This window comes from Vipera berus (genome assembly GCF_964194415.1).
Source record: "Vipera berus genome assembly, chromosome: 5".
Lineage (NCBI taxonomy): Eukaryota > Metazoa > Chordata > Lepidosauria > Squamata > Viperidae > Vipera > Vipera berus.
In genome coordinates this window covers 4241409-4267733 of record NC_138207.1, presented here as the reverse complement: position 1 = coordinate 4267733, position 26325 = coordinate 4241409, and the positions used below count along the sequence as shown (strand labels likewise).

At 49.9% G+C, this 26325-nt stretch overlaps 2 protein-coding genes across 5 annotated transcripts in view; one reads left to right on the top strand and one right to left on the bottom strand.

Annotated features, from left to right (window-relative positions):
* Positions 1-1940: 1940 nt before the first annotated feature.
* On the bottom strand, positions 1941-18322 carry COPS7B (COP9 signalosome subunit 7B). Of its 4 annotated transcripts, XR_014026653.1 has the most exons (9): positions 18216-18322; positions 16924-17144; positions 16257-16433; positions 11879-11954; positions 9489-9577; positions 6428-6630; positions 5749-5854; positions 5430-5621; positions 3238-3392 (listed from the first exon to the last, which is right to left on the bottom strand). XR_014026653.1 is itself a non-coding variant. In XM_081329484.1 (8 exons), the coding sequence occupies exons 3-8, from the start codon at positions 16416-16418 to the stop codon at positions 3231-3233; spliced, it is 798 nt and encodes a 265-aa protein (XP_081185610.1). In that variant the 5' UTR covers positions 16419-16433; positions 16924-17144; positions 18216-18322; the 3' UTR covers positions 1941-3230. The 4 variants fall into 4 exon arrangements, 3 of the variants coding, with proteins under 3 accessions (XP_081185610.1, XP_081185611.1, XP_081185612.1); XM_081329484.1 differs by lacking the exon at positions 5430-5621 and having other exon boundaries at positions 1941-3392; XM_081329485.1 differs by lacking the exon at positions 5430-5621 and having other exon boundaries at positions 1941-3392; positions 16924-16986; positions 18216-18235.
* A 3799-nt stretch (positions 18323-22121) lies between these two features.
* Positions 22122-26325, top strand: part of PDE6D (phosphodiesterase 6D) — a 30198-nt gene continuing 25994 nt past the window's right edge. Inside the window, exon 1 of the mRNA XM_081329512.1 lies at positions 22122-22408. Within this exon, the coding sequence (XP_081185638.1) occupies positions 22341-22408 (68 nt within the window). The 5' untranslated portion in view covers positions 22122-22340. The remainder of the gene's footprint in view (positions 22409-26325) is intronic.

The window sequence follows — 26325 nt, the reverse complement described above, 5'->3', positions numbered from 1 at the left end:
CAAAAGGGGATCACGTGACTGGCACAGAGCAGCGGTCATATTTTGAAACGGTGGCCAAGAAGCTGAATTTCGATCACGTGGGGAGCAGGCCGTAACTGTGGAAAATGGTCATAAGTCACTTTTTTCAGTGCTGCTGTAACTTTGGACGGTCACTAAGTGAAGTGTTTTAAGTCAAGGACTACCTATTGCTTACAACAGGGTTTCCCCAACATGGCAACTTTAAGTGAGGTTTGCTCCCTGTTTATGTACAGGAGCTTTCCCTGCCAGCGTTGACGGGGGTGTGGATTTCTCCTCGGTAGTTCCTTGATTAGGGTATTATTTTCACTGGTTTGTTTGTCTGGGGTTAATTCCTGCTTATCTGGGCATCGGCTCTCCAAGACAACAACCCAGCTCAGACAGCACCAAGGACCTCACAGTCCTCCTCCCCCTCCTCTCCACAAGCCCCCCTCCCTTCTAGCACTGATGATGTTCCCTAGTTGGGTCATGAAATGTCTGCAGGAAAATAACAAAGTTCAAGAGAGCACGAAGGACCCCATACTCCTCCTCCTCTCCACAAGCCCCCCTCCCTTCTAGCACTGATGATGTTGCCTAGTTGGGTTATATAATGTCTGCAGGAAAATAACAAAGTTCAAGAGAGCACGAAGGATCCCATACTCCTCCTCCTCCTCGCTACACATGCCACTCCCTTCTAGCACTGATGATGTTGCCTAGTTGGGTCATGAAACGTCTGCAGGAAAACAACCAAGCTCAAGAGAGCACGAAGGATCCCATAGTCCTCCTCCTCCCCCTTGTAAAAAACATGCCACTCCCTTCTAGCACTGATGATGTTCCCTAGTTGGGTCGTGAAACCTCTCCAAGACAACAACCCAGCTCAGAGACCACCAAGGACCCCACAGTCCTCCTCCTCTCCACAAGCCCCCCTCCCTTCTAGCACTGATGATGTTGCCTAGTTGGGTTATATAATGTCTCACCTACCACTGCCTTGCTCAGCAAAGGGAATTCTCAACTGTACAGGTAGTCCTCAAATTATAACAGTTCGCTTAGGGGCCATTCAAAGTTACAACGGCACTGAAAAAAGTGACTTTTTTCAGCTTTTTGTACTTATGACCGTTGCAGCATCCCCCACGGTCACGTGATTTACATTCGGACGCTTGACAACTGACTCACATTTATGACGGTTGCAGCATCCCAGGGTCACTTGATCCCCTTTTGTGACCTTCTGACAAACAAAGTCAAGGGAGAAGCCAGATTCGCTTAATGACTGAATTTTTTTAACAACTGCAGCGATTCGCCTAACGAAAGGTCATAAAAATGGGGCAAAACTCACTTCACAAATTTCTCGCTTAGCAACATCCATTTTGGGCTCGATTGGGGTCATAAGCTGAAGACTTACCTGTACTCGTAAGTCGAGGACTAGCTGTAAATGGTTGAGCGGGGCTGGCATTTTCAAAACACCTTGAACACGGATAGTCCTTAGAAAACTAGCAGAAGTGACCCTGGCAATGAAAGTCGTTAAGTCGTGACGGTCATAAAGCAGGCCGCTGCACAACCTGCCCGATTTTATGAGCTTTTTTGGGGGGGGAGGGCTCATTAAGGAAATGCAACAGTTGTTATGCAGACCGTGGTTTGAGAAAACCTTGTCAATCACGGCCACATTCCCGCAGGATGCTGCAAACAGCTGTAAACGCAGGCCGGCTGCCGTGCACTCGAGACGCTAAGCGACCGGCCGTAAGGTGAGGACTACCTGTATCTGAACAGGTGACCGGATGGGGGAAACCCTGGGCTGACAACGGGGGGGGGGGGAATGTTTCAGGCTGCCCGGCTAAGATCAGGAAGGAGAGAGAGCACCACCCACTGGAGGCCCTTCGCTTCTGTACGCAGCGCCCAAATCCAGATGTATTTCGCTGAAAAAAACCAACCCACACAAGCTCACCACGGGGTGAAGTTTCAGGGGTGACTCATTTTTTTTAATAGAAAACAATCCTTCGGATCAAGTCACCTTGCGCGAGTCTGTAACAGGTATCAAATATTAAAAAAAAACAAAAAAAGCTGAAATGTTCCAAACCGTCTGAAGAAATGTACAAAAGGGGTGTGTGTGTGTGTGTGTGTGTGTGTGTGTGTGTGTGTGTGTGTGTGTGAAAGACAACTAGAAAGGAATTCAAGTTCTCAGCCTCCGAAAGGACCGCTCCTCTGTTGCCCAAACTAAGGGTTCTGGATCAGGAAAGGATGGGTGGGCGGGAAGGATCTTAGTTGGATCTCCCCGGCGCCCCACGCGCCACCTTCAAGGAGCTGCAGCAAGGAGCAAACTGGTAGCGCAGAACACGAGGCGGGGAGGATAATGAGGGAGGAACGGGGCGCTATTTATTTGGTCAGCCCTGCCTTTCGGTGGTCCACGGTACAGAAGTGGGGCTGGATAGGTTGAAATAGCAGCTTTTTTGCCCCCCCCTCCTTGGCGTCAAGGGAGGGACCCGAGCTGCCACAGGTAGGAGCGCCTGGGCTTCAAAGGAGAGCCTGACAGATGGTGAGTAAACATGCCCGGCGCCCGCCAGCGTGAGGTAGAGTAGGGGTCCCCAACTCCTGGGCTGTGGACCAGTTATTTACCGGGCCGTGGCCCATTCAAAACCGGGCGACAGAATGGATGGGCGAGCGCACGAATGCAGCTCCAATTGCGCGAGAGGCGGGCGCCCGTACCTGTGGCTCGTGCAAAGGGAGCCGTACTCACGCTCGCCCGCCGCTTGCCCAGAACCGTCCCCTCTTCTCTCCCCCACCCCTGCTGCTTGCTGGAACGGTTGGGGACCACTGAGGTAGAGAGTTGACTTCGAAGATCAAGGCCAAAGAGATGAAGAACGAGCAGCGAAGGCAGGGATGTCACATGCTCCCTCTGGCCTTTGGCCGGAAAACCCGACCTCCCAACCCTGCCCCGCCCCGCCACCACACGGGGAAGCGCGCTGCTGCCAAGGAACAAAACTCCTGGTGGGAGCAACCCCAAAGGGTGGCCATCTGACCCTCCAAATACAGGGAAACCCCCACACACACCAAAGTCCTAACGCAAAGCTCTGGGAGACAACGTTGGCAGTGTCGAGTGGCTCAGAAGCTGATGGAAGGGGGTTGTGGGGAGGGGGGGAGGAGGAAGCAGGCAGACCATAGAGGCCAGGAACCCCTTTCCTCCAGAGTCACTGAGGGCCTTCGGCAACTGCCCCCCAACCCACCCCCAGCAGCAGCTCTGGGCACTAGTGGCGACTGGAGACCAGCCCTTTGGCCTTGGAGACCTTCTTGGTGGGTTGCCTCTGCTCTGCGTGAGGACACTCCCGCTCGGCCAGCTGCTGGTCCATCTCTTGGGTAGAAGAGGAGGAGGACGCGGTGGCCTTCAAGGTCTTCTTGATGTTCAGGACCTGGAAGGGAAAGCAAAAGCAGGGACGCTGGGAGCAAGCCACGTTTCTCTGAAGGAGAACCACCGCCAGGCCCCTCCATCCCTTCGACCCAGGTGACAGAGGGCAGAGAGACCTGGCCACTCATGATGGGCCTCCTCACTTTCAGACGGAGGAGGCAACAGACCTTGCCTGCCCCGACCCTCGGCAGGTAGTCCTCAACTTACGGCCAGCCCCTTAGCGACTTGTTCCAAGTTACAGGTAGTCCGTGACCGTTAAGACCACAACGGAGCCCAAAAGGCCTCTTGCAAGTGTGAGACAGGTGTCGAGTGAGTTTTGCCCCGTTTTACGACCTTTCTTCCCACCGCTGTTAAGTGAGTCGCTTGCAGCTGTTAAGTGAGCAACCCGGTTCTTAAGTGAATCCGGCTTCCCCCATTGACTTTGCCGGTCAGAACGTCACAAACGGGGATCACGTGACAGCCGCCCCAGGGGACACTGCGACCGTCGTAAATACACGCCGGTTGCCAAGGCTCTGAATTCTGATCACACGACCACAGGGACGCTGCAACGGTCATTAAGTGCAAAAAACGGTCAGGAGTCCCTTTTTCCACTACCGTGGTAACTTTGCTCACTAAAGGAGTGGTTGTAAGTCGAGAACTACCTGCATGGAAGGAATGGAGCATAAACCGGCAAAAAAAAAAAAATCAGCAGCAATGGAAGAAATCTGCCTGTGAAGTTATATTTTATTAGCAATCATTTCAGGATAGGATTGCCAGGGAAACCGTAGTGAAGTTTAGGAGTCGTGGTGGCGCAGGGGTCAGAACCACAGCATTGCAGGCTCACTCACTGCTCACCCCGGTTCGATGCTGACCGGGTTCAAGGCCGACTCGGCCTTCCATCCTTCCAAGGTCGGTAAAATGTGGACCCAGATTGGTTTGTTTCTTTTTGTTGTTGTGTTTTTTTTTGGGGGGGGGGGCGCTACAGGCTAACTCCGTAAACTGCTTAGAGAGGGCTGTAAAGCACTGTGAAGCAGTATATAAGTCTATTGCTATCTTCCTTCCTTCCTCCCTCCCTCCCTTTTGTGTTGGCACAGTGGTTAGAATTCAGCATTGCAGGCTGACTCTGCCCACTGCCAGCAGTTCGATCCTGACCGGCTCAAGGCTGACTCAGCCTTCCATCCTTCCGAGGTGGTGTAGAGAGGGCTGTAAAGGACTCTGAAGTAGTATATAAGTTTATTGCTATCTTCCTTCCTTCCTTCCTTCCTTCCTTCCTTCCTCCCTCCCTCCCTCCCTCCCTTCTTCCTTCCTCATCCCTCTCTAAGTGGTTCACAAATCCGGGTCCTCATTTTACCAACCTCGGAAGGATGGAAGGCCGAGTCAACCTTGAGCCGGTGAGGATCAAACTGCTGGCAGCTGGCAGAATTAGCCTGCAATACTGCATTCTAACCACTGCACCACCACAGGAGGGAGGGAGGGCAATAGCACTTAAGACTTATATACTTATATACCGCACCACAGTGGACGGAAGGCTGAGTCAACCTTGAGCGGGTGTGGATCGAACTGTTGGCAGTGGGCAGTCAGCCTGCAATGCTGCATTCTAACCACTGCGCCACCACAAGAGGGAGGGAGGGAGGAAGATAGCAATAAACCTATATGCTACTTCAGAGTGCTTTACACCCCTCTCTAAACAGTTTACCAAGATCAGCATCTCGCCCACCCCAACAGTCTGGCTCCTCATTTTACTGACCTCGGAAGGATGGAAGGCTAGTCAATCTTGAGCTGGTCAGGATTGAACTGCTGGCAGTCAGCACAATTAGCCTGCAATGTTGCATTCTAACCACTGAGCCACCACGGAAGGAAGGAAGGAAGGAAGGAAGGAAGGAAGGAAGGAAGGAAGGAAGGAAGGAAGGAAGGAAGGAAGGAAGGAAGGAAGGAAGGAAGGAAGGAAGAATAGCATGTAGACTTATATACCACTTCATAGTGCTTCACAGTCATCTCTGAGTGATTCACAGAGTCAACATCTTGCCCCTCACTCAACAATCTGGGTCCTAATTTTACCAACCTCAGAAGGAGGGAAGGCTGAGTTGACGACCTTGAGCCAGTCAGGATCGAACTCCTGGCAGTGGGCACTTTGCCTGCAACGCTGCATTCTTAACCACTGCAACACCACGGTTCGTGCCTATCTCAGAAATCCTCTTTGCTACGGTGGCGCAGTGGCTAAGAATGCAACCATCTGGGTCCTCGTTTTACCGACCTGGGAAATGAGGGAAGGCAGAGTCACCTGGAGCCAGTAAAAAATCGAACTGCTGGAAGTCGGCAGAAATAGCCTGCAATGTTGCATCCTGACCACTGCACCACCCCGGCTCTTGTGAGGCGCCTACCTCCGTCTCCACCTGTTGCTGAGTTCGGTTGTGGTTCTCCTTGTACTGGTTGGCTCTGAGGACCTGTTGTTCGATTCCTAACAGGACAGCCTCACACCCGTCGCACCTGCCGACACAAAAACTTCCCACAGTTAAGGAGAAGGGAAGGGAGGAGCGGAAAAGGCAGCCATGCTGCCTAAACTGGGGACAGGAGAGACCCCCCCCACACCTGTTGGACCAGAGGGAGGGAGAGAGGGAGGCTGGAGGGAGGGAGGCTGGGAAGGAGAGAGGGAGGCTGGAGGGAGGAGGGAGGGAGAATGGAGGGTGGGAGGAAGGCTGGGAGGGAGGGAGGCTGGAGGGAGGGAGGGAAGGAGGGAGAGAGGCTGGAGAGAGGGAAGGAGGGAGGATGGATGGAGGGAGGAAGGCGGGAGAGAGGGAAGGAGGGAGAGAGGCTGGAGGGAGGGAGGGAAGGAGGGAGGCTGGGAGGGAGGGAGGCGGGAGAGAGGGAAGAGGCTGGGAGGGAGGGAGGCTGGAGGGAGGGAAGGAGGGAGGGAGGCTGGAGGGAGGGAAGGAGGGAGGGAGGGAAGGAGGGAGAGAGGCAGGAGGGAGGCGGGAGAGAGGAAAGGAGGGAGAGGCTGGAGGGAGGGAGGGAGGCTGGAGGGAGGGAGGGAGGCGGGAGAGAGGGAGGGGCAGAACTCACCACTCATTGAGGGTTTTAATGATGTTGCTGATGTCCTTCCTTTGGATGTCCCGCCCGATGCAGAAATCCACTTCTAGCACTTGGTTCCGTTGATCCAGTTTGCCTTGGATGATGTCAGTGTAAACGGCTTCAATAATCAGGTCCTCCAGCTCCCGGAGGTTGCGCATGTCCAGGTCTTTCAGCAGCACCGAATAAGGGATGCACTGGGGAGGGGGAGGGGGGCAGGGGAGAGAGGGAAGGTCGGAAGGGAAGCCACTGCCCAGATGAGGCATAGCAGCAGCACTTAAGACTTATACAGGCAGCCCTCGACGTACGACTGTTCGTTTAGTGACTTCACTTATCAACTGCAGTGGCTTACTTAATGACTGGGGCAAGGAAGCTGGTAGATTGGGGCAAGACTCATTTCACAACTGTCTCACTTAACAACAGAAATTTGGGGCTCCATTGTGGCCGTAAGACGAGGACTACCTGTAAACCCGCTCCACAAGGCCTTGCAGCCCTGTCTGAGTGGTTTACACAGCCAGCGTCTTGCCCGCCCCCCAACAACCTGGGTCCTCATTTTACCGACCTCGGAAGGACGGAAGGCTGAGTCGACCTGGAGGCATAGCCCAGGGGTAGGCAACCTGGGCTCTTTTATGACTGGTGGACTACAACTCCCAGAATGCCTCAGCCAGCGTGGGGGAACTATGGCCCCTTCATGACTTGTGGACTTCAACTCCCAGAATGCCTCAGCCAGCGTGGGGGAACTTTGGCCTCTTCATGACTTGTGGACTTCAACTCCCAGAATGCCTCAGCCAGCGTGGGGGAACTTTGGCCTCTTCATGACTTGTGGACTTCAACTTCCAGAATGCCTCAGCCAGTGTGGGGGGACTATGGCCCCTTCATGACTTGTGGACTTCAACTCCCAGAGTTCCTGAGCCAGCCTGGCTCAGCTTGGAAACCTCTCCCTTTCCCCTCAGCATTGCTGGCTGAGGAATTCTGGGAGTTGAAGTCCACCAGTCATAAAAGTTTGAAGTCCTACGATCTAGATCAGCGTTCCCCATCCTTTCCGGCTTGAGGGGCCAGAGGGGAAGGGTGTGTGTGTGTGTGTCGGGGGGAGAGAGGGGATAGTTCTGCGCGAGCTGCATCACTTGAGGAAATGGGACTTCACACATGCACGCACTCACACGGCGCTCGCACGAATGGAACTGCGTCCGTGCGCACGCACATACGCTCACCCGCCACTCGCCCAGCCCGGTTCCGCTCGGGCCGTGTGGAGTTGTGGAGCCCCTGGTCTAGGTGGCATTAACATGGAATCAACACTGGCAAGAGAGACGGGGCGAAGTTGCACAGGAGAAGCCCGAGGAGGAAGCGTCTCCCATTGCTGCTTGCACATGAAGGCAAACGTGATCCTCCTGGAGGTGCCTAAAGTTTGGGCAGAGTTGAGAAGTAGAATCTCATGCTACTATTCTAACTTTAAAGCCCCACGCGAATCTCACAAGAGGGCTGGGAAGGGTTCCTGGTCTTTTTCCCCCCCGCCTTCTGACAAAATTGCATTTCAATGCATAAAATAACCGAACGGGGAATAAGCTAACACTGATGATGGTCTCCTCCTTTGGGTAACGAAAGAGCGGCGAGAAAACAACCCCAGCTCAGAGGGCACCAAGGACCCCTCATAAAAAAACAACACTGACAGACTGAGGGCTGCCTTAACAAGCAAACCAATTGCGCTCAAATACAGTACTCAAAATATTAAAGGTAAAGGTTCCCCCGGCACACGCGTGCTGGTCGTTTCCGACTCTCGGGGCCGGTGCTCATCTCCGTTTCAAAGCCGAAGAGCCGGCGCTTGTCTGAGGACGTCTCCGTGGTCATGTGGCTGGAATGACTAGATGCCAAAGGCGCACGGAACGCTGTTACCTTCCCACCGGAGTGGTCCCTATTTTTCTACTTGCATTTTTACGTGCTTTCCAACTGCTAGGTTGGCAGAAGCTGGGACGAGTAACAGGCGCTCACTCTGCTACGCGGCACTCGGGATTCGACCCGCCAAACTGCCGACCTTCTGATCGACAAGGTCAGCGTCCTAACCCGCTGGGCCACTGCGTCCCTCAAAATATTAAAGCACATTAAATCCTTTTAGTGAGATTTATTAGAGCTAACCAACATTTTCGGAGTCGCACAGCCGCGTATGATTTACCACCGCCTGCCTTCCGTGGAACGCAAAGTTAAATTCCAGTCAGTATCTAGTGAAAATAAAGTTGGAATTTCTTCCAGTTCGAGAGTTCCCTAAAATCAATCCACAAGAAAACACCGGTTCATAGGAATCTCACGCCGCCTCAAGTCCTCCAACTTCCTTGGAATTACAAGTCCATGCTTGGGTGGGGTAAACATTTTGGTCTGAGTACATCAGGAGGGGATCAAGCTAATCGAATAACTTCCCCCATTGAGAAGAAGAGAGAAACTAGCCAGGAATATCCTGACCACTGCTAGCTAGCAATCTATGCCAACCGGCAAGGGGGCTTAAGGCTGGTTAGCACTCTGAAGCCCCTCCCCCAGCCTTTAAATTTCAATTATTTCATTCTTGTTTTTAACTGTTTTTAATTGTAATATTTAAATATGGCTTGCTTTTGTATCTTCATGGTTTTATGTATAATGCCCAATCACTCTATGAAGGACAAAGAGAGAAATAGCGAGGAGAGAGTGAGAAAGAAAGAAAGAAAGAAAGAAAGAAAGAAAGAAAGAAAGAAAGAAAGAAAGAAAGAAAGAAAGAAAGAAAGAAAGAAAGAAAGAAAGAAAGAAAGAAAGAAAGAAAGAAAGAAAGAAAGAAAGAAAGAAAGAAAGAAAGAAAGAAAGAGTGTCTAACGTGCCCAGGCCCAAATGCTAAAGAGAAGGGCAATACTTGAGGCATCCACATTCCCGATCTGTCCATTTCCCAACAGAAATCCTGGACGGGCGTCTACTCTAGAACGTCTAGATTTGGGTGGGACAGAGCAGAGCCATCACCGTCATCTCGGCATGCACGTTGGTCACCGGCTCCGCCTGCGGAAAATAACCGGGGTTTTAACTCAGCGCATCACTGCTTTACCTTCATCCTGGAAGCTAAGCTGACGATGGTCAAGTGTTTCAACTTGTTCCTCTGGAGCCCCGTCAACGCTGGCAAGTTCTTCTGGTTTGCTGTCCGAGAGATCAAAATTCAACACCGCCTTCAGATTAGGGATTCAATTCAGTGCATTTGGGGGTCTTCCCGTTTCCCCTTACCACCCTTGGCAAACGGCAAAGACGGTCAACCCGAGGCCCTTTCGGAAGAGAGCGGCACAGATTGCCACATCACTGGGGGAGGGGGGCGTGGTTGTCAACAGGAAGAGAACTGTGTGTGTGTGTGGGGGGGAGAAACAAAGGCTTGCAAATACGAGCGGTCCTCACTTCACGAGGGTACCTGGGGACCGGCCAACGCAGCCATAGAAACCGCGACAGTCTTACGAGAATGGAAATCCTGGTTGCCGCCGTTCAGCGAATCACCCTGGGTTGCTAAGTGGGGGACATATCAACCGCCTACTGTTGCCCCGCCCATTTTGCTTGGAGGAAGCTGGCACAGAAGCGCGACGATGGGAAGGTGGGATTCTGCAGCGTCACAACTGCCAGCCAAACGTGCGAGTCGCAAGCGCCGCTTGTTCAGCTCGGCTACCGGTTTGGGCAGTTGCTGAGGAATCGGTCGTGAAAGGAGGACCACCCATGTAAAGCAAAATGCAGACAGTGTCACTCGCTTCCAGGGTCAACCTGGAATTCTACGCTGTTCTAAACGCCAGCGGTTACGATGCTGAACCTTAAATGTTGGCAGATGAAAAGTTGTAACCTGCAGATAGGAGCACCCTGTCCTTTATCGCACTCAATCAGTAAAGACATTCTGGACAACCGATTATGCCTACTAGGGTGAAAGCGACAGGCATATTGCGTGATCTTTCTTTACTGGGCCATAAGTGGATATTTTGAGAAAGAAATTTGCCAGCTTAAAAAGGCAGTTTTGTGTCACCCATAGTAGCCTTTAATGAGATGAGCAGCTATATTTATTTATTTATTTATTTATTTATTTATTTATTTATTTATTTATTTATTTATTTACTTACTTACTTACTTACTTACTTATTTATTTATTTTTGGGACTTACATGCCGCCCTATCTCCCGAAGGACTCAGGGTGGCTAACAACAATAAAACACAATAATACAAACGTTAAAAAAGATTAAACTAACAAGCCCCAATTATGAGAGAGAGAGAGAGAGAGAGAGAGAGAGAGAGAGAGAGAGAGAGAGAGAGACACTGTGTTTCCCCCAAAATAAGACCTATCCTGAAGGCCTCTGCTGGAGAATGTGGAGAAAAGCAAAGTGTTACGTTTAGGCAGGAAAAATCAAAAGGCACAAATACAGACTGGGCGAGACGTGGCTCAAACCAGCAACTGTGAGAGGGACCTTGGAGTCCCAGCGGACGATCACTTGACTATGAGGCAGCCCTGTGCAGCAGCCACCAAAAAAGCTAACACAATCCTGGGTTGTATAAACAGAGGCGTAGAATCAAGATCACGCAAAGTATTAGTAACGCTTTATAAAACCCTAGTGAGAGCAGACCTGGAATACTGCAGCCAGTTTGGGTCACCTTATCATAAAAAAGATGTTGAGAGTTTGGAAAAAATTCAGAGAAGAGCAACTAAGACGATCCAAAGCCTGGAGACCAAAACATACGAAGAACGGCTGTGGGACTTGGGTATGGCCGGTCTAAAGGAAAGAAATAATAGGGGAGACATGATAGCAGTATTGCAGTATCTGAGGGGCTGCCACAAGGCAGAGGGGGCCAGGGTGTTCACCAGAGGGCAGGACGAGAAACAATGGTTGGAAACTGACCAAAGAGAGAAGCAACCTGGAATTAAACTGACAGTGAGGAAAATTAACCAGTGGAACAGCTTGCCACCAGAAATTGTGAGCGCTCCATCCCTGGAGATTTTTGAGAAGAGACTGGACAATCACTTGTCTGAGATGGTATAGGTTCTCCTGCTTGAGCAGGGGGCTGGACTAGAAGACCTCCAAGGTCCCTTCCAGCTTCTATTTTACATACATACATACACACACACACACACACACACACACACACGTGTGTCATCCTAGGGCTCCGTTGTCGGCTGCAGAGGCCTTTCCTGCCGGCGAAACGGAGGCTGGGGGCGACACACACTAATGGTCAGTGATTGGCTGCAGAAGAAATGGGCTGGGGACGGCCACGGGGGGTCCTGCTGGATGGGGCTGTTGGTGCCACCGCCCTGAGGCAAGACAGTGGGGGAAAAATAAGACACCCCCCCAAAATAAGACCTTATGCCTCTTTTGGAGGCAAAAAACCCCATATAAAACCGGATCTTATTTGGGGGGGAAACACTATTATTGCTGCTACTTGCATCAGGTCAAAGTTTTCTACAGTTCAAGCAGATCCTCACCAACGTAATCTGGATAGATTCCATAGGCAAATAGATTCAGCAGCTGAAAATAAGCAGCATTGGGCCCTTCAGCAATCTGGAGACACAGAAAAGCAAAAGGAGTTATTCGTGTGCTGTTAAAACATGGCCAACAGAACAGACTAAGCCAGGGCTCGGTGTAGGCCAGGGGTAGGCAACCTGACTGGTGGACTTCAACTCCCAGAATTCCTCAGCCAGCCTGGCTCATCTGGGAAACCTCTCCCTTTCCCCTCAGCATGGCTGGCTCAGGAATTCTGGGAGTTGAAGTCCACAAGTCATGAAGGGGCCTAGGCCAGGGGTAGGCAACCTTGGCTGTTTTATGACTCGTGGACTTCAACTCCCAGAATTCCTCAGCCAGCATGGGGGAACTATGGCCCCTTCGTGACTCGTGGATTTCAACTCCCAGAATTCCTCAGCCAGCATGGCTCAGCTGGGAAACCTCTCCCTTTCCCCTCAGCATGGCTGGCTCAGGAATTCTGGGAGTTGAAGTCCACAAGTCATGAAGGGGCCTAGGCCAGGGGTAGGCCACCTTGGCTCTTTTATGACTGGTGGACTTCAACTCCCAGAATTCCTGAGCCAGCCTGGCTCAGCTTGGAAACCTCTCCCTTTCCCCTCAGCATGGCTGGCTCAGGAATTCTGGGAGTTGAAGTCCACCAGTCATGAAAGAGCCGAGGTTGCCTATCCCTGTCGGCACAGAGAGCCGAGTCAAGAGAAGGCACAAAGGCTGCGACAGCCAGTCCTCGACTTCACCACAGTTCACTTAGTGACCGTTCGAAGTCACGACGGCACTGGAAAAAGGGACTCGTGACTGTTTCTCAGACTTAACGGCCGTGGCAGAATCCCCACGGTCACGCGATCAAAATTCGGACCCTTGGCAACTGACTTGTGTTTAAGACGGTTGCACTCTCCCGGGGAGACAGGACCCACTTTTGCGACCTTCTGAGAAGCAAACTCAATTGGGGGGGGGGGGAAGGGGAGGGCCAGGTCCACTTAAGGACCGTGTGACCAGCGTAACAGCTGCAGGGATTCACTTCGCAAGGGTGGCAAGGAAGATCGTAAAATGGGGCAAAATTCACTTAACACGTGATTCATGTAGCAACAGACATTTGGGCTCAACGGTGGCCGAGGACTACCTGTATTTCAGTAGCACAGATCCCCGCCTTCAGTGCTAGACTTCAAATAGAGGGAGCAGCACCACATGGCCCTGGTTTAGATGCCACTCCTTGGCACAGGGAGTGTATCAGTTTACAAACTGTGGGGCAGGGGTAGGCCACCTCGGCTCTTTTGTGACTTGTGGACTTCAACTCCCAGAATTCCTGAGCCAGCATGGCTCAGCTTGGAAACCTCTCCCTTTCCCCTCAGCGTGGCTGGCTGAGGAATTCTGGGAGTTGAAGTCCACGGGTCATAAAAGAGGCAAGGTGGCCTACCCCTGCTGTGGGGAATCTAGAGTGGAATTTTACTTGAGATAGCCTTGCTGAGGACCCTCATCTGCAATTACAGAGTCTTCCATACTTAACCAAGGCTGGTTGGGATATCATTTAGCGAGAGCCTGGGTGGCGCAGTGGTCAAAATGCGGCATTGCAGGCTGGCTCTGCCCACTGCCAGGAGTTCGATACTGACCGGCTCAAGATTGAGTCAGTCTTCCATCCAATGTGGGCGGTATATAAGTCTAACTGCTATTGCCCTTCCTTCCTTCCTTCCTTCCTCCCTCCCTTCTTTTTGTGGTGATACAGTGGTTAGAATGCGGCATTGCAGGCTGGCTCTGCCCACTGCCAGGAGTTCGATACTGACCAGCTCAAGGTTGACTCAGCCTTCCGTCCTTCCGAGGTTGGTAAAATGAGGAGCCAGACTGTTAAGGGCAATAGGCCGACTTTGTAAACCACTTTTTTGAAGCAATATCTAAGTCTAACTGCTATTGCTATTGGCTTGGGAAACCAGATTCAAAACACCAGGGAACTAGCCGGAGTATACAGACTGAAGAGCAGGCATCTCCTTGCCTTTTTAAATGCCTTTTTCCCATTAAAGAAGTACAACAGGTCCCAAATGCTCCATTAATACTACATAATTAGCTGCACGACACACTTAACAAGGTCACAGAAGAATTAGCAGATGAATTCCCACCACAGGCTAAGTCTGTTTACTACTATACTACCTTTTTTCTTTATAACTTTTTAACTGTGTTGTGCATATCTCATGTGTTATGGCTTTTATGTATCCAGGAAATGCCCCAAAGAAGAGGGAGTCAAGCAATTCTCCAAAGCACCTGAAGGCAGGAGAAGAAGCAACGGATGGAAACTAACCAAGGAGAGAAGCAACCTGGAATTAAGGAGGAATTTCCTGACAGTTAGAACAATTAACCAGTGGAACAACCTGCCTCCAGAAGCTGTGAATGCTCCAACACTGGAGGTTTTTAAGAAGAGACTGGACAACCACTTGTCTGAAATGGTATAGGGTTTCCAGCCTGAGCAAAGAGTTGGACTAGAGGACCTCAAGGGCCCTTCCAACTTTTATTATTATTGTTGTTGTTGTAGAAGGGACGCGGTGGCTCAGTGGGTTAGGACGCTGAGCTTGTCGATCAGAAGGTCGGCAGTTTGGCGGGTCGAATCCCGAGTGCCGCATAGCAGAGTGAGCGCCTGTTACTCGTCCCAGCTTCTGCCAACCTAGCAGTTCGAAAGCACGTAAAAACGCAAGTAGAAAAATAGGGACCACTCCGGTGGGAAGGTAACAGCGTTCCGTGCGCCTTTGGCGTCTAGTCATGCCGGCCACATGACCACGGAGACGTCCTCGGACAAGCGCTGGCTCTTCGGCTTTGAAACGGAGATGAGCACCGGCCCCTAGAGTTGGAACTAGCACGCATGTGCGGGGGAACCGTTAACTTTACCTATTGTTGTTGTTGTTGTTGTTATCTCAAAGAGTAAGAAAATTGGGCCAGTTCAGCAAACAAGAAGCAGTGAAAAAGGCAAGGAGATACACTACCTTTCACCTTCTCTGTCTTTCCAGGAATCTGGTGAGCGGGTTGATGCTCCTTGATAGGGAAGGGAGAGGGTACAGGAAGTCCTCCACATATGACCATAATTGAGGCCCACATTTCTGTTGCCAAGCGAGACATTTGTTCAGTGAGCTCTGCCCCATTTTACGGCTTTTCTTGCCACAGCTGTTGAGTGAACCACTGCAGTTAAGTTAATGAGATGGTTGTTAAGTGGATCTGGCTTCCCCATTGGCTTGGCTTCTCAGGGGATCACGTGACCCTGCAGGAGAGTGCAACTGTCATAAATATGAGTCAGTGGCCAAGTCTCTGAATTTTGATCACGGGCCCAGGAGATGCTGCGATGGTCCTAAGGGTGAAAACAATCCTCACTGTTTTCAGTGCTGTTGCAACTTCAAATCGTCACTAAACGAACTCTTCTCAGTCACTACCTGTATTCCCTTTTGTTTCATTGTTTGTCTGGTATTCATCCCTGTTTATCTGGATGCTGGTGCTGGAGTAGAAGCTATTAAGGAGAAAGCCACACCGCTACCGACACTGGCAGGGCAAGCTACTGTGTAAAAACAGAAAGAAAAACCCACGCTTGCTAGCACTGATGATGTTACCATAGTCATCATTGTCCTCCTCCTCCTCCTCTCCACAACCCCTCCTCCCTTCCAGCACTGATGATGTCACCTAGTTGGCTCATGAAATCTCTGCAAGAAAACCACCAAGCTCAGAGAGCACCAAAGACTCCACAATCATTGTCGTTCTTTTCTCCTTTCCACAACCCCCCATCCCTTTTAGCACTGATGATGTTGCCTAGTTGGCTCATGAAATGTCTGCAAGAAAACCACCAAGCTCAGACAGCACCAAGGACCCCACAATCATTTATTTATTTATTTTATTTTATTTTAATTCCATTTATATCCCGCCCTTCTCCGAAGACTCAGGGCGGCTTACAAGCTTAGCAGTAGCCTTCATTCTATGTATATGCCTGATGTCACCTAGTTGGGTCATGAAACATCTGCAAGCTCTGAGAGCACCAAAGACTCCACAATCATTGTCGTTCTTTTCTCCTTTCCACAACCCCCCATCCCTTTTAGCACTGATGATGTTGCCTAGTTGGGTCATGAAATGTCTGCAAGAAAACCACCAAGCTCAGAGAGCACCAAGGACCCCACAGTCGTCACTGTCATTGTCCTCCTCCTCTCTACAAACCCCTCCCTTCCAGCACTGATGATGTCACCTAGTTGGGTCATGAAACGTCTGCAAGCTCCGAGAGCACCAAGGATCCCACAGTTCAACCCAGAGATTCTCTTCGATTGGAATCTTACTGTAACTTCTTGCTCCAGCATAGAAACAAATGAAGAAGGGAACAAGTCCAACGCTTACCTCTCGCACATTAGGTAATTCCAGTAGTTCTCCAAATACGTAAACCCCTGGAGCCTCCAGGACTTGGTTGATGAGAGCGATCAGAGCTGAACCACTGGTGCCTTTGGCTAATAAAATGAACTGCTCCAGGAGATTACAGGCTGGTTTCTGCTCCCCTGCCATTCTCAGTTGTTAACACTGCAAAACAGGAGCGTCACAGTTGCCATTCAATCTTTGGTTCAAAAGGAATATTCAGACAGCGGCCAGCCTGATGATTGAAAGCAGCTTTACTTCATGTCTAAAAAAAAGCATTGTCCTAAAGAAACAATTTATGTCAACCCTAAAGGAGAAAAAAAACCCCTAAAGTACACATCTTTTCAACTGGGAAAAGAGGTTTTTCATTGTTTTTACATAGAGGTGGTTCTCAACTTATAACAATTGAGCTCAAAATTTCTGTTGCTAAGCAAGTGAATTCTGCCCCATTCTACAACTTTTCTTGCCAGTTTTTAAGTTAGTAACATGGTTCTTAAGTGAATCTGGCTTCCCCCATTGACTTTGCTTGTAAGAAGGTCACAAAAGGGGATCACGTGTCCCCGGGACACGGCAACTGTCATAAACATGAGCCAACTGCCAAGTTTCCAAAATTTGATTATACACTTGGGAGTTCATAAATAAGTAACGTACATACCACTCAGGGGCTTACAAAGAGAGTGAGGAGGGTCTCCACTGGATATTGTAGAAGCAGAGTCTTCTGTCCAGGTATCCCAGAGGCAGTGAACAGAAATAACCAGTGTTATTTCAGGCTCCAGTGTGCTCAGAAATACAGACTAGGAGAAAAATTGGTTACCACACAAACTGGTTACCACATAACCGGCTGCATTTAAGGGAGTTGATGGCTGCACATGTTCCCTGCAAGAGAAAGGACACAAGTCAAGAGAAATGTCTGTGGAGATTCTGTCATCCAGGTCATAGTTACCCCAAAGGTGCTTTTTCATGAGGCAACTGGACTTCCTTGGTTGTTGTTTTTTTTTTGAAGGTGTTTTGCTTCTCATCGAAGAAGCTTCTTCGGCCCTGACTGAATGGTGGGGAATGGAAGGATTTATACTCCTTGCAGACAGAGCTGGTCATTTGCCTTCTTTTAGAGTCGTTGAGGCCACTTGTAAGTTTACCTGTGTCCTCGGGGTCACCTGAGTGGTGCAAATGGGTGTGAAGCCTTCTTGGAACTGTTGAAAGGACTGTGTTGAAGACTGGAGATAGCTGAAGTCACTAGTCAGGTGACCCCGAGGACACAGATAAACCTCCAGGTGGGCTCAACGTTTCTCTAAAAGGAGGCGAATGACCAGCTGTCTGCAAGGGACTATAAATCCTTCCATTCCCCACCATCCAGTCAGAGCGGAAGAAGCCTCTGGGATGAGAAGCGAAACGTCTTCGAAGAAAAACAAGGAAGTTCAGTTGCCTTATGAAAAAAAGCACCTTTGGGATAAGTCAAGAGAAGCGTTCCAAATCTGGCCTGCAAAACTCCAACAGGCCACCAGGGGGCAGCCACAGCTCGGTAGGCACTTAACTGGCGCCCTCTAGCGGTCGCCCGGAGCTTTGCAGCCTAGAGCCGGCATGAGAGAGAAAGGAGGCAGAAACTCCGGCTAAACGGGCGCCCGCCACCACGCCCATCATCCCCTACCACGCCCATCATCTTTTCTTTTCTTGAGGCCATTCATCTGGCCTGATTCCCCTGGCTCGTCAACCTCCCCACCCCCCTCTCCCCGCAAAGCCGTTTGGACTCCAAATCCCATCATTCCCACATGGCAGCGTGGAGGGAGCCAGGGAGGCTCCGGAGAGACAGAGGAACGGCGGCAGCGAAGGCAAACGCCTCCTTGCCCGTTTGCCGGCTCGCCCGCCTCCCGTGGCGCCCCGAACGAGGGACTTTCCCGGCCCCCGAGGTCGCGCCCTTCTCCATGCCGGGCTTAGGGCCGCGGTCCTCACCGGGCAGCTGCCGTTCTCCCCCGGCTGCTTCTCTGCTCGGCTGCAGCGCGCCTCAGGCCGCCATGACAGCCGCCGTGCCCAAACGGGCGCCGCTCGCAAGGGGGTCCGACGGTCCGTTCGTCCCCCGGCCCGGCCGGAAACTGCGTCCCCCGACACAAACGTTCCGCTCAAGAGGTTTCCTGAGCGGCTGAAGGAGAAATTGCGGTGGGGGAGGGGAGGGAGCCGCCTTTTGAGAATCAGGGGCTGGCCTCCCATGATGCACTTCGCTTGGATCCCCCCTTTAAAAAAAAGCTTCAGTGTTTAGCCACATGATGGGCGGACTTCAACTCCCAGGATTCCCCAGCTTTCATCCCTAGTCCTGCTTTTCATTAGACTAGGCCAGGGGTAGGCAACCTGGGCTCTTTTATGACTCGTGGACTTCAACTCCCAGAATTCCTGAGCTAGCCATGCTGAGGGGAAAGGGAGAGGTTTCCATGCTGAGCCATGCTGGCTCGGGAATTCTGGGAGTTGAAGTCCACGAGTCGTAAAAGTGCCCAGGTTGCCTACCCCTGGACTAGGCCAGGGTTGGGGAACCTTGGCCCTTTTATGACTGGTGGACTTCAACTCCCAGAATTCCTGAGCCAGCCCGTTCCCAAAGAAAGTGTTGCAGACAAACCCCTTCCTAGTTCTCCCAAATATACAGGTAGTCCTCACTTAATGACTGATTGTTTAGCGACCACTCAAAGTTGTTACAGACCTCACCAGACCTACTTATGTTCCGAAATTCCAACAGCCCATATCGTCTCCTCCAAAGTCACATGACTGCATTTTGGGCACATTTGCAGAATCCCAGAGTCATGATTTTTGGATTTTTTTTTTACTGATTTCTGGTGTTTACTTCCAGTTCTTGGCAAAAAAGGGGGGGGGCATTGAAGAAAATGGATTTGCTAATGACCGCAGCATTCACTTAATGACTGTGGCCTTCATTTAAGCATCACCCCCCAAAACGTCATGTATCATGTCGTCATCTGATTAATGACCACCACAATTTACATTTGTTAATTCGGGGCTCAGTTACGTTAATAATTTGAGGACTACCTATACACAGAGAGAAATAATAATGCTTTGAGATTTGCCAGATTCCGTTATTGTAGCTTTATAATAAAAGTAATATTGGCTGCCTGACTTGGCCTCCTAGTTTGGTCTACTCTAAAGGGTTGACATGACTATAGGCTATTTATTATTTGGGTTTGCTATTTGATTTACAGCTCTTCCTGTTGGGGAGTCTCCCTGCATTTCTTTGCAATATTTTAACAATCTATAATTGGTGTCACCTGCAAACTTGCTATTTTTCTCCTCACCCCTTGGGCCAGAGGTCCCCAACCTTTTGGCCACCAGTGACTGGTTCCGTGGAGAGAGGTTTTTCCGCGGACCGGCGGGTGCTTGGTTTTGTGTGCTGCCTGGATCCCGCAGATGGGGCTTTGCTTGTTTGTGTGGACCAGTTGCTGGCATGCCACAGCCCGGTACCGGTCCACGGACTGTGGGTTGGAGACCCCTGCCTTAGACCAAATTGTTCATAAGGAATTTAACAAAAATACTGATTTCACCCAGCATCTCATTGTTGGAGTTCGGCAGCCTTATGCATTTTAAAGATAATTAGATAAATAAATCTCTGCATCCCAGAACATTAGCTGGTCTCTTTAACTTTCAGTTAACGTCTGTAGCAACTAAGAATATTATGACATCTAGGACAGGGGTCCTCAACCCCCAGTCCGTGGACCAGTATCGGGCTGCGGCATGCTAGCAGCCGGTCTGCACAAACCAGTAAAGCCCCATCTGTGGGATGCAGGCAGCACACAAAATCATGCACACACACACACCCCGGCCATGGAAAAACCTCTCTCCATGGAATCAGTCCCTGGTGCCCAAAAGGTTGGGGGCCTCTGATCTAGGACTTCTCAGGTAAGCAGGCTGGGTTAATTTAGCTCTTACAGAACAACAGCATCAAATTCATCATTGATCCCTCTCTTGGGGCCAACATTAGAAATATCTGCTTTTTGATCGTTGCCTGGAGTTCTAGTCAATGATTTGTTCATGTTGTTGTTGTTAGCCGCGAAGTCGTGTCCGACCCATCGCGACCCTATGGACGTTCCTCCAGGCCTTCCTGTCCTCTACCATCTTCTGGAGTCCATTTAAGCTCACGCCTCCTGCTTCAGTGACTCCATCCAGCCACCTCATTCTCTGTCGTCCCGTTCTTCTCTTGCCCTCAATCTTTCCCAGCATTAGGCTCTTCTCCAGTGAGTCCTTCCTTCTCATTAGGTGGCCAGAGGATTTGAGTTTCCACTTCAGGATCTGGCCTTCTAAAGAGCAGTCAGGGTTGATCTCCTCTAGGACTGACCGGTTTGATCGCCTTGCAGTCCAAGAGACTCGCAGGAGTCTTCTCCAGCACCATAGCTCAAAGGCCTCAATTCTTTGGCGCTCAGCCTTTCTTATGGTCCAACTTTCACTGCCATACATTGCAACTGGGAAGACTTGACTATACACACTTTTGTTGACAGGGTGATGTCTCTGCTTTTTAGTGTGCTGTCTAGATTTCTCATGGCTTTCCTCCCAAGGAGCGTCTTTTAATTTTAATAATTGTTCATGTAGCAATGGGTAAAAACAGCAGGAGGCTGCTAAAGCTATTTTCTTAAATTCTGTTGTGTTGTGACATTAAGTTTTTGTTTGTTTCTTTTCTTTTTTTCTTTTTGGTCAGTGTTGCCCTTTTAATAATAAGGAACAGGAGCAACAACTTGGAAGCTGGGGAAAATTGCTACCAGGAAATTGAGTTAATTAACAAACCATGGTTAAGTTAATTATGGCTAAAACGTATTAAACAAATGCAGCCCCAGCTAACAATTTTATTGTTGTGTAATCTTTTGAAGATTACTCCTTTTGAATGGCAATGTTTTTTTAAAGGTCAGCCACATTTATTTATTTATCAAACTTATATGCCGCCCATATTGCCAAAAAGCAAATCTGGCTGGCTTACAGATATTGAATAGAATGCAGTATAAACATTAAAACAATGAGGATCTTCAATTTAAAAAAATGATTTAAACTAAGCAGGAGGATGAGGGAGGGAGCAAAATTGCACATGGGGAAGAAATGGGATGGTCTCTAATCCATCAGCAAACACACACACACACACACCCGCAACATGCCACACAGCCTCAGTTACCTGTCGATTCTGAAAGATAATACAGTATTGTTTGTATGTTAAACCCTAAAAGCACTTAATGGCTTTATGTTGCTACCTAATATTTGGGTGGGTGGATACCTGAAATTTTTCATTGTTTTTTCTTTTCCGTTATAATGTGGATGCTTGGAGCAATGTATCCAAAACTAGAATATTGAGATATAATTGTTAAGGAAATGAATAAAGCCAGCCACCCCTTTAGAGGGGGGGAAAAGATGGGTTTTTTAAAAAAAATTGAAAAGTTAAAATAATGGGGGGGAAATTCTAAGGGGCACGTATGGAGTTTTCCAACCGGAGTTGCCCCAACAAGGGTGTCCAAACTTGGCAACTTTAAGACCAGCGGACGTCAACTCCCAGGATTCCCAGTCACCAGCATTCTGGGAGTTGTAGTCCGCAGGTCTCAAAGTTGCCAAAGCTGGACACCCCCTGCGCTAAATCCTTCATTAGTAACCACGAAGGGACGTATCTGGGGGCAACGTGGGAACGGGCAGCCCAGGCGTAGAAGGCGCAAAAGCCCCGCTCTTCCTGCCACCCCCTCTCTCGACGCCAGGGGGCGCGCTTCGCCTCGTCGCCCCCCCACTGCGAGCAAGACTCTGCGCTGGCCTTCGCCTTTTGGAGAAGATTGTCCCGAGGCGACACCCGTCTCCAGCTGCCCGCGGTTGCTGTGAAGGGTGGTGGTGGTGGGGGAATCCCTTCCATAGCGACCGGTGGGGCGCCGCCGCCGCTAAGCCTCTCCTCGCCCTCTGATTGGCCTCCGCTGACGCCCGTCACCATCCGCGGGCGGCGATTGGCCGGCGCGGGCGGGTCCTCCCCGGCTGGTTGGTTCAGCCGGACAGTGGCGGGCGCAGGGGAGTCCGGGCCGGCGAGCGCTGCCTTTTCGCCTTCTCCTCCCTCAGCTCAGCGGGACCATGTCGAGCCAGGAAGAAGAGGAGGAGGAGCAGCAACGGGCCAAGGAGATCCTGAGGGGATTCAAACTGTATCCGGCCTGTCTGGGAGGCGCGCGAGGGAGCGGGGCGGCGGCGGCGGGAGGGGGGGCGGGGGAGTAAATACGGTAAATACGGTAATGCGGCGGCGGGTTTTGGGGAGGAGCGTCAGGAGAAGAAATACGGTAACGTCCTAAGACACCCCCCCTTCGGGAGCGAGGTGTGTGTGTGGGGGGGGTTTCTTCCAAAACATGGCCCTTGGATGACTGGTGGACTTCAACTCCCAGAATTCCTCAGCCAGGCGCGCCTGGCTGAGGGATTCTGGGAGTTGAAGTCCACCAGTCGTCAAAGGGCCAAGTTGGAAGACTCCCTGTGCTAAGGGCTGCCTGGGGTGGGTGGGTGGTGCGCGCTTGCTTGGTTACTTACGGTACTTTGGAGGGAACATGGGGCACATTTTGGAGGGGCTGGATAAATACGGTAGTTATTGGGGTGCTGAGTGAAGTGGGGGTGGCTCCTTTTTTGGGGGGGTTTCTCCTGGTGGAGATGGGGGAAAAGTTATGGAGCTGCCTGGGTCCCCAATATTGGCTGGAATTCCCCCCCCCCCGTTCCCCGAACTCTACCAGGTGAATGGATAACCTGGGGGAGGTGAGGGGGCTGCAAGGTTGACCAGGAGAAATAATAATAATAATAAATAATAATAATAATAATAATAATAAATAATAATAATAATAATAATAATAATAATAATAATAATAATAATAATAATAATAATAATAATAATAATAATAATAATAATAATAATAATAATAATTTTATTTATATACCGCCCTTCTCCCGAAGGACTCAGGGCGGTGAACAGGGCAAGAATAAAAAATACAAAGTATTTTTATAAATGTTGGTTGGTGTTTTCTGGTTGAGCGGCTCCAGGTCCCACCGCGTCTTAGAGCAGGGGGTCTTCAAAGCCGGCCCTTTTTTTAAGACTTGTGGACTTCAACTCCCAGAATTCCTCAGCCAGCATAGCTTACTCTCTTGTAATCCCTTCCTATGCAATCTCTCCACTAGAGGAGATAAGAGGGGGTGGGGGAGAAAACAAGGTGTGCCCGGCTGAGGAATTCTGGGAGTTGAAGTCCACAGGTCATAAAAAAGGGGCCAAGTTGGAAGACCCCTGGCGCAGAGGCAGTCCTCGATTCACAGCCGTCCTGGAGCCCTCCGTTTCCGTTGCTAAGCGAGACGATTGCGAAGTGAGCTTTGCCCCGTTTTACCGCCGCTCCTGCCACGGTTATTGAGTCAGTCGTTCAAATAGTCGCAAGACTGTTAAGTGAAACCGGGCTTCTTCCCACCCCCCACCCCCCATGGAAGGTCGCAAAAGGGGAATCACGTGACCCCGGGGACACTGCGACCGTCATAAACATGAGTCAGTTGCCAAGTGTCCAAATTTGGATCCCGTTGCTGCGGGGATGCTGCAATGGTCGTAAGTGTGAAAAATGGTCCTAAGTCACTTTTTTTCAGCGCCGTTGTAACTTCGAACGGTTGTTTAATGAAGCGTTGTAAGTCGAGGACTACCTGTGCTTAATGGCATCCAATGAAGACTGAGCATGCTTTGCCTTTAGTTAAGATTAGGGCTCTTCAAACTTGGAAACTTTAAGACTTGTGGACATCAACTCCCAGAATTCCTCAGCCAGAATAACAAATTAACAGAGTTGGAAGGGACCTTGGAGGTCATCTAGTCCAACCCCCTGCTCAGGCAGGAAACCCTATACCATTTCAGACAAATGGCTGTCCAGTCTCTTCTTAAAAACCTCCAGTGTTGGTGCATTCATCACTTCTGGAGGCAGGTTGTTCCACTGGTTAATTGTTCTGTCAGGAAGTTTCTCCTTAGTTCTAGATTGGTTCTCTCCTTGATGAGTTTCCATCCGTTGCTTCTTGTCCTGCCTTCAGGGGCTTTTGAGAATAGCTTGACTCCCTCTTCTTTGGGGCAGCCCCTGAGACACTGGAAGGCTGTTATCCTGTCCCCCCTCATCCTTCTCTTCATTAAACTAGATATACCCAATTCCAGCAGCCGTTCCTTATATGTTTTAGTCTCCAGTCCCCTAATCATCTTTGTTGCTCTTCTCTGCACTCTTTCCAGAAGTGAGGGTATTGCACAGAAAACTCTACAGAGCTAATGGCCCGAGCAAGCCAGCCCAACTTCAGATCAGTCGAAAAGATTTTGAATTGTCACCATTGCCATCCCTCAAAATCCAACTCGTGAGGCTCAAACCGGTATAAGAATCTCCCGCCAGTAGCAGATACTCTTCCACCCTCTCGTTGTTAAGGAGAGTCTTGGCGTTGCCCCCAGAGGCAAGGTCAAAAGCGCCTTTTTAATCTTGTAAATGCTGTTAGTGCGTGTTGCTAGCAAACAAAGGGCAGCCTCAGAGCAGACTAGGAGGGTTGTGGGGTCGATGTGTAGAGCGTACTAGCTTGAGGAAGGCTGCAATCAGACGTAATGTCTCCGTTTGGGAGACAGGTGAATCTCCCAAGAGGCGGGACTGTGTTTCCATCACAGAGAGGAACAGTGGCACCTGTTGCCAGGAGTATTAAAGAGGGAGTTGAACGTTTTGGCGTGGGTTTCCGCCCCCCCCCCCAGTGTGTTTCAGCCTGGGTGTCAAACGGGTAGTAACACTGGGAACGAGTTGGGCGGCCGTGTAAATGTTCTGAAATAAAAGTCAAAACGATTCAAAATCGTCGTGAAGATCCAATATCCTTGCTCTAAATCCAGGAACGACTCTTTGGAGGATCTTTGAGATTGGTTATGTAAACTGACTGGATTTTGTAGGCTTTGAATAGCTCGCTCGCTTGCCTATTTAGATTCATAACTGGAGTGCTCCGGTTTTTTTGTGTGTGTTTTTTTTGGAGAAGGCACAGGCGGAAAATAAGAGTAATTCTTCTGTAAAGGGAAAGATTGGTTGAGCAAAGCTTAAATGAAGGAATTCTGGCTTTCAGCACCCTGAAATCTTTGACCTTCGTCCAGGGAATTATTATTTTTTTACCCGGTCCAGACCTTGTACCGTTGGTCTTTTTTTGTTTAAGCAGCAAGACTTAACTTCTGCATTCCTGCGATAGTTTGTCATCCACAGTTGCTTTTCCGAAGAGGTGGCGGTTTTATTTCTCAGTATGTGGGATTGTGCTTTGCTTGTCGGTTTTAACGTTGGCTGGGTATGAAGGCAGACGGATCCCTAAATAGCCTTTCTCTTTATAGACTGAGTTATGTTAGCCTTCTTCTAATCTAGGTTCACAAAAGGATCTTCAGTTTTTTGGTTGGTTGGTTTGTTTAAAGGGACACCGATATACAGGTAATCCCGAACTTTACCATCCCGCACGAGCCCGACATTTACACTGCTGAGTGAGACAGTTGTTAAGTGAGTTTTGCCCCGTTTTATGACCTGTCTTGCCACATTTGTGAAGTGAATCGCTGCAGTTGTTAAGTGAGGAACGTGGTGGTGAAGTGAACTTGGCTTCTCCGTCGACTTTGCTAAGTCAGAAGGTTGCAAAAGCGGATCAGGAAACCCCAGGATGCTGCCACTCTTGTAACCATGAATGAGTTGTCCGGCATCTGAATGTAAATTTTTATTTATTTTATTTTTATTTTTATTCCATTTATATCCCGCCCTTCTCCGAAGACTCAGGGCGGCTTTACAAACTCACGTGATCACGGGGATGCTGCTGCAACAGTTGTAAGTGTCAAAAGTGGCCATAAGTCACTTTTTTCAGTAACTTTGAACAGTCTCTAAGTGAACTGTCGTAAGTCGAGGACAAGAGAGAGAGAGAGAGAGAGATAATAATAAAGTTGGAAGGGACATTGGAGATCTTGTAGTCCAACCCCCTGTTCAGGCAGGAAACCCTATACCATTTCAGACAAAATGGCTGTCCAGTCTCTTCTTAAAAACTTCCAGTGTTGGAGCATTCACCACTTCTGGAGGCAGGTTGATAG

Excerpts from the sequence above, each read along its gene's own strand:
- COPS7B (XM_081329484.1), bottom strand. The coding sequence starts at position 16,418 with ATGGCAGGGGAGCAGAAACCAGCCTGTAATCTCCTGGAGCAGTTCATT. Across the intron at positions 9,578-11,878 it reads AATCTATCCAGATTACGTTG|CAAACCAGAAGAACTTGCCA; the intron begins GTGAGGATCTGC and ends TCTCTCGGACAG. Across the intron at positions 5,855-6,427 it reads ATTAAAACCCTCAATGAGTG|GTGCGACGGGTGTGAGGCTG; the intron begins GTGAGTTCTGCC and ends TTGTGTCGGCAG.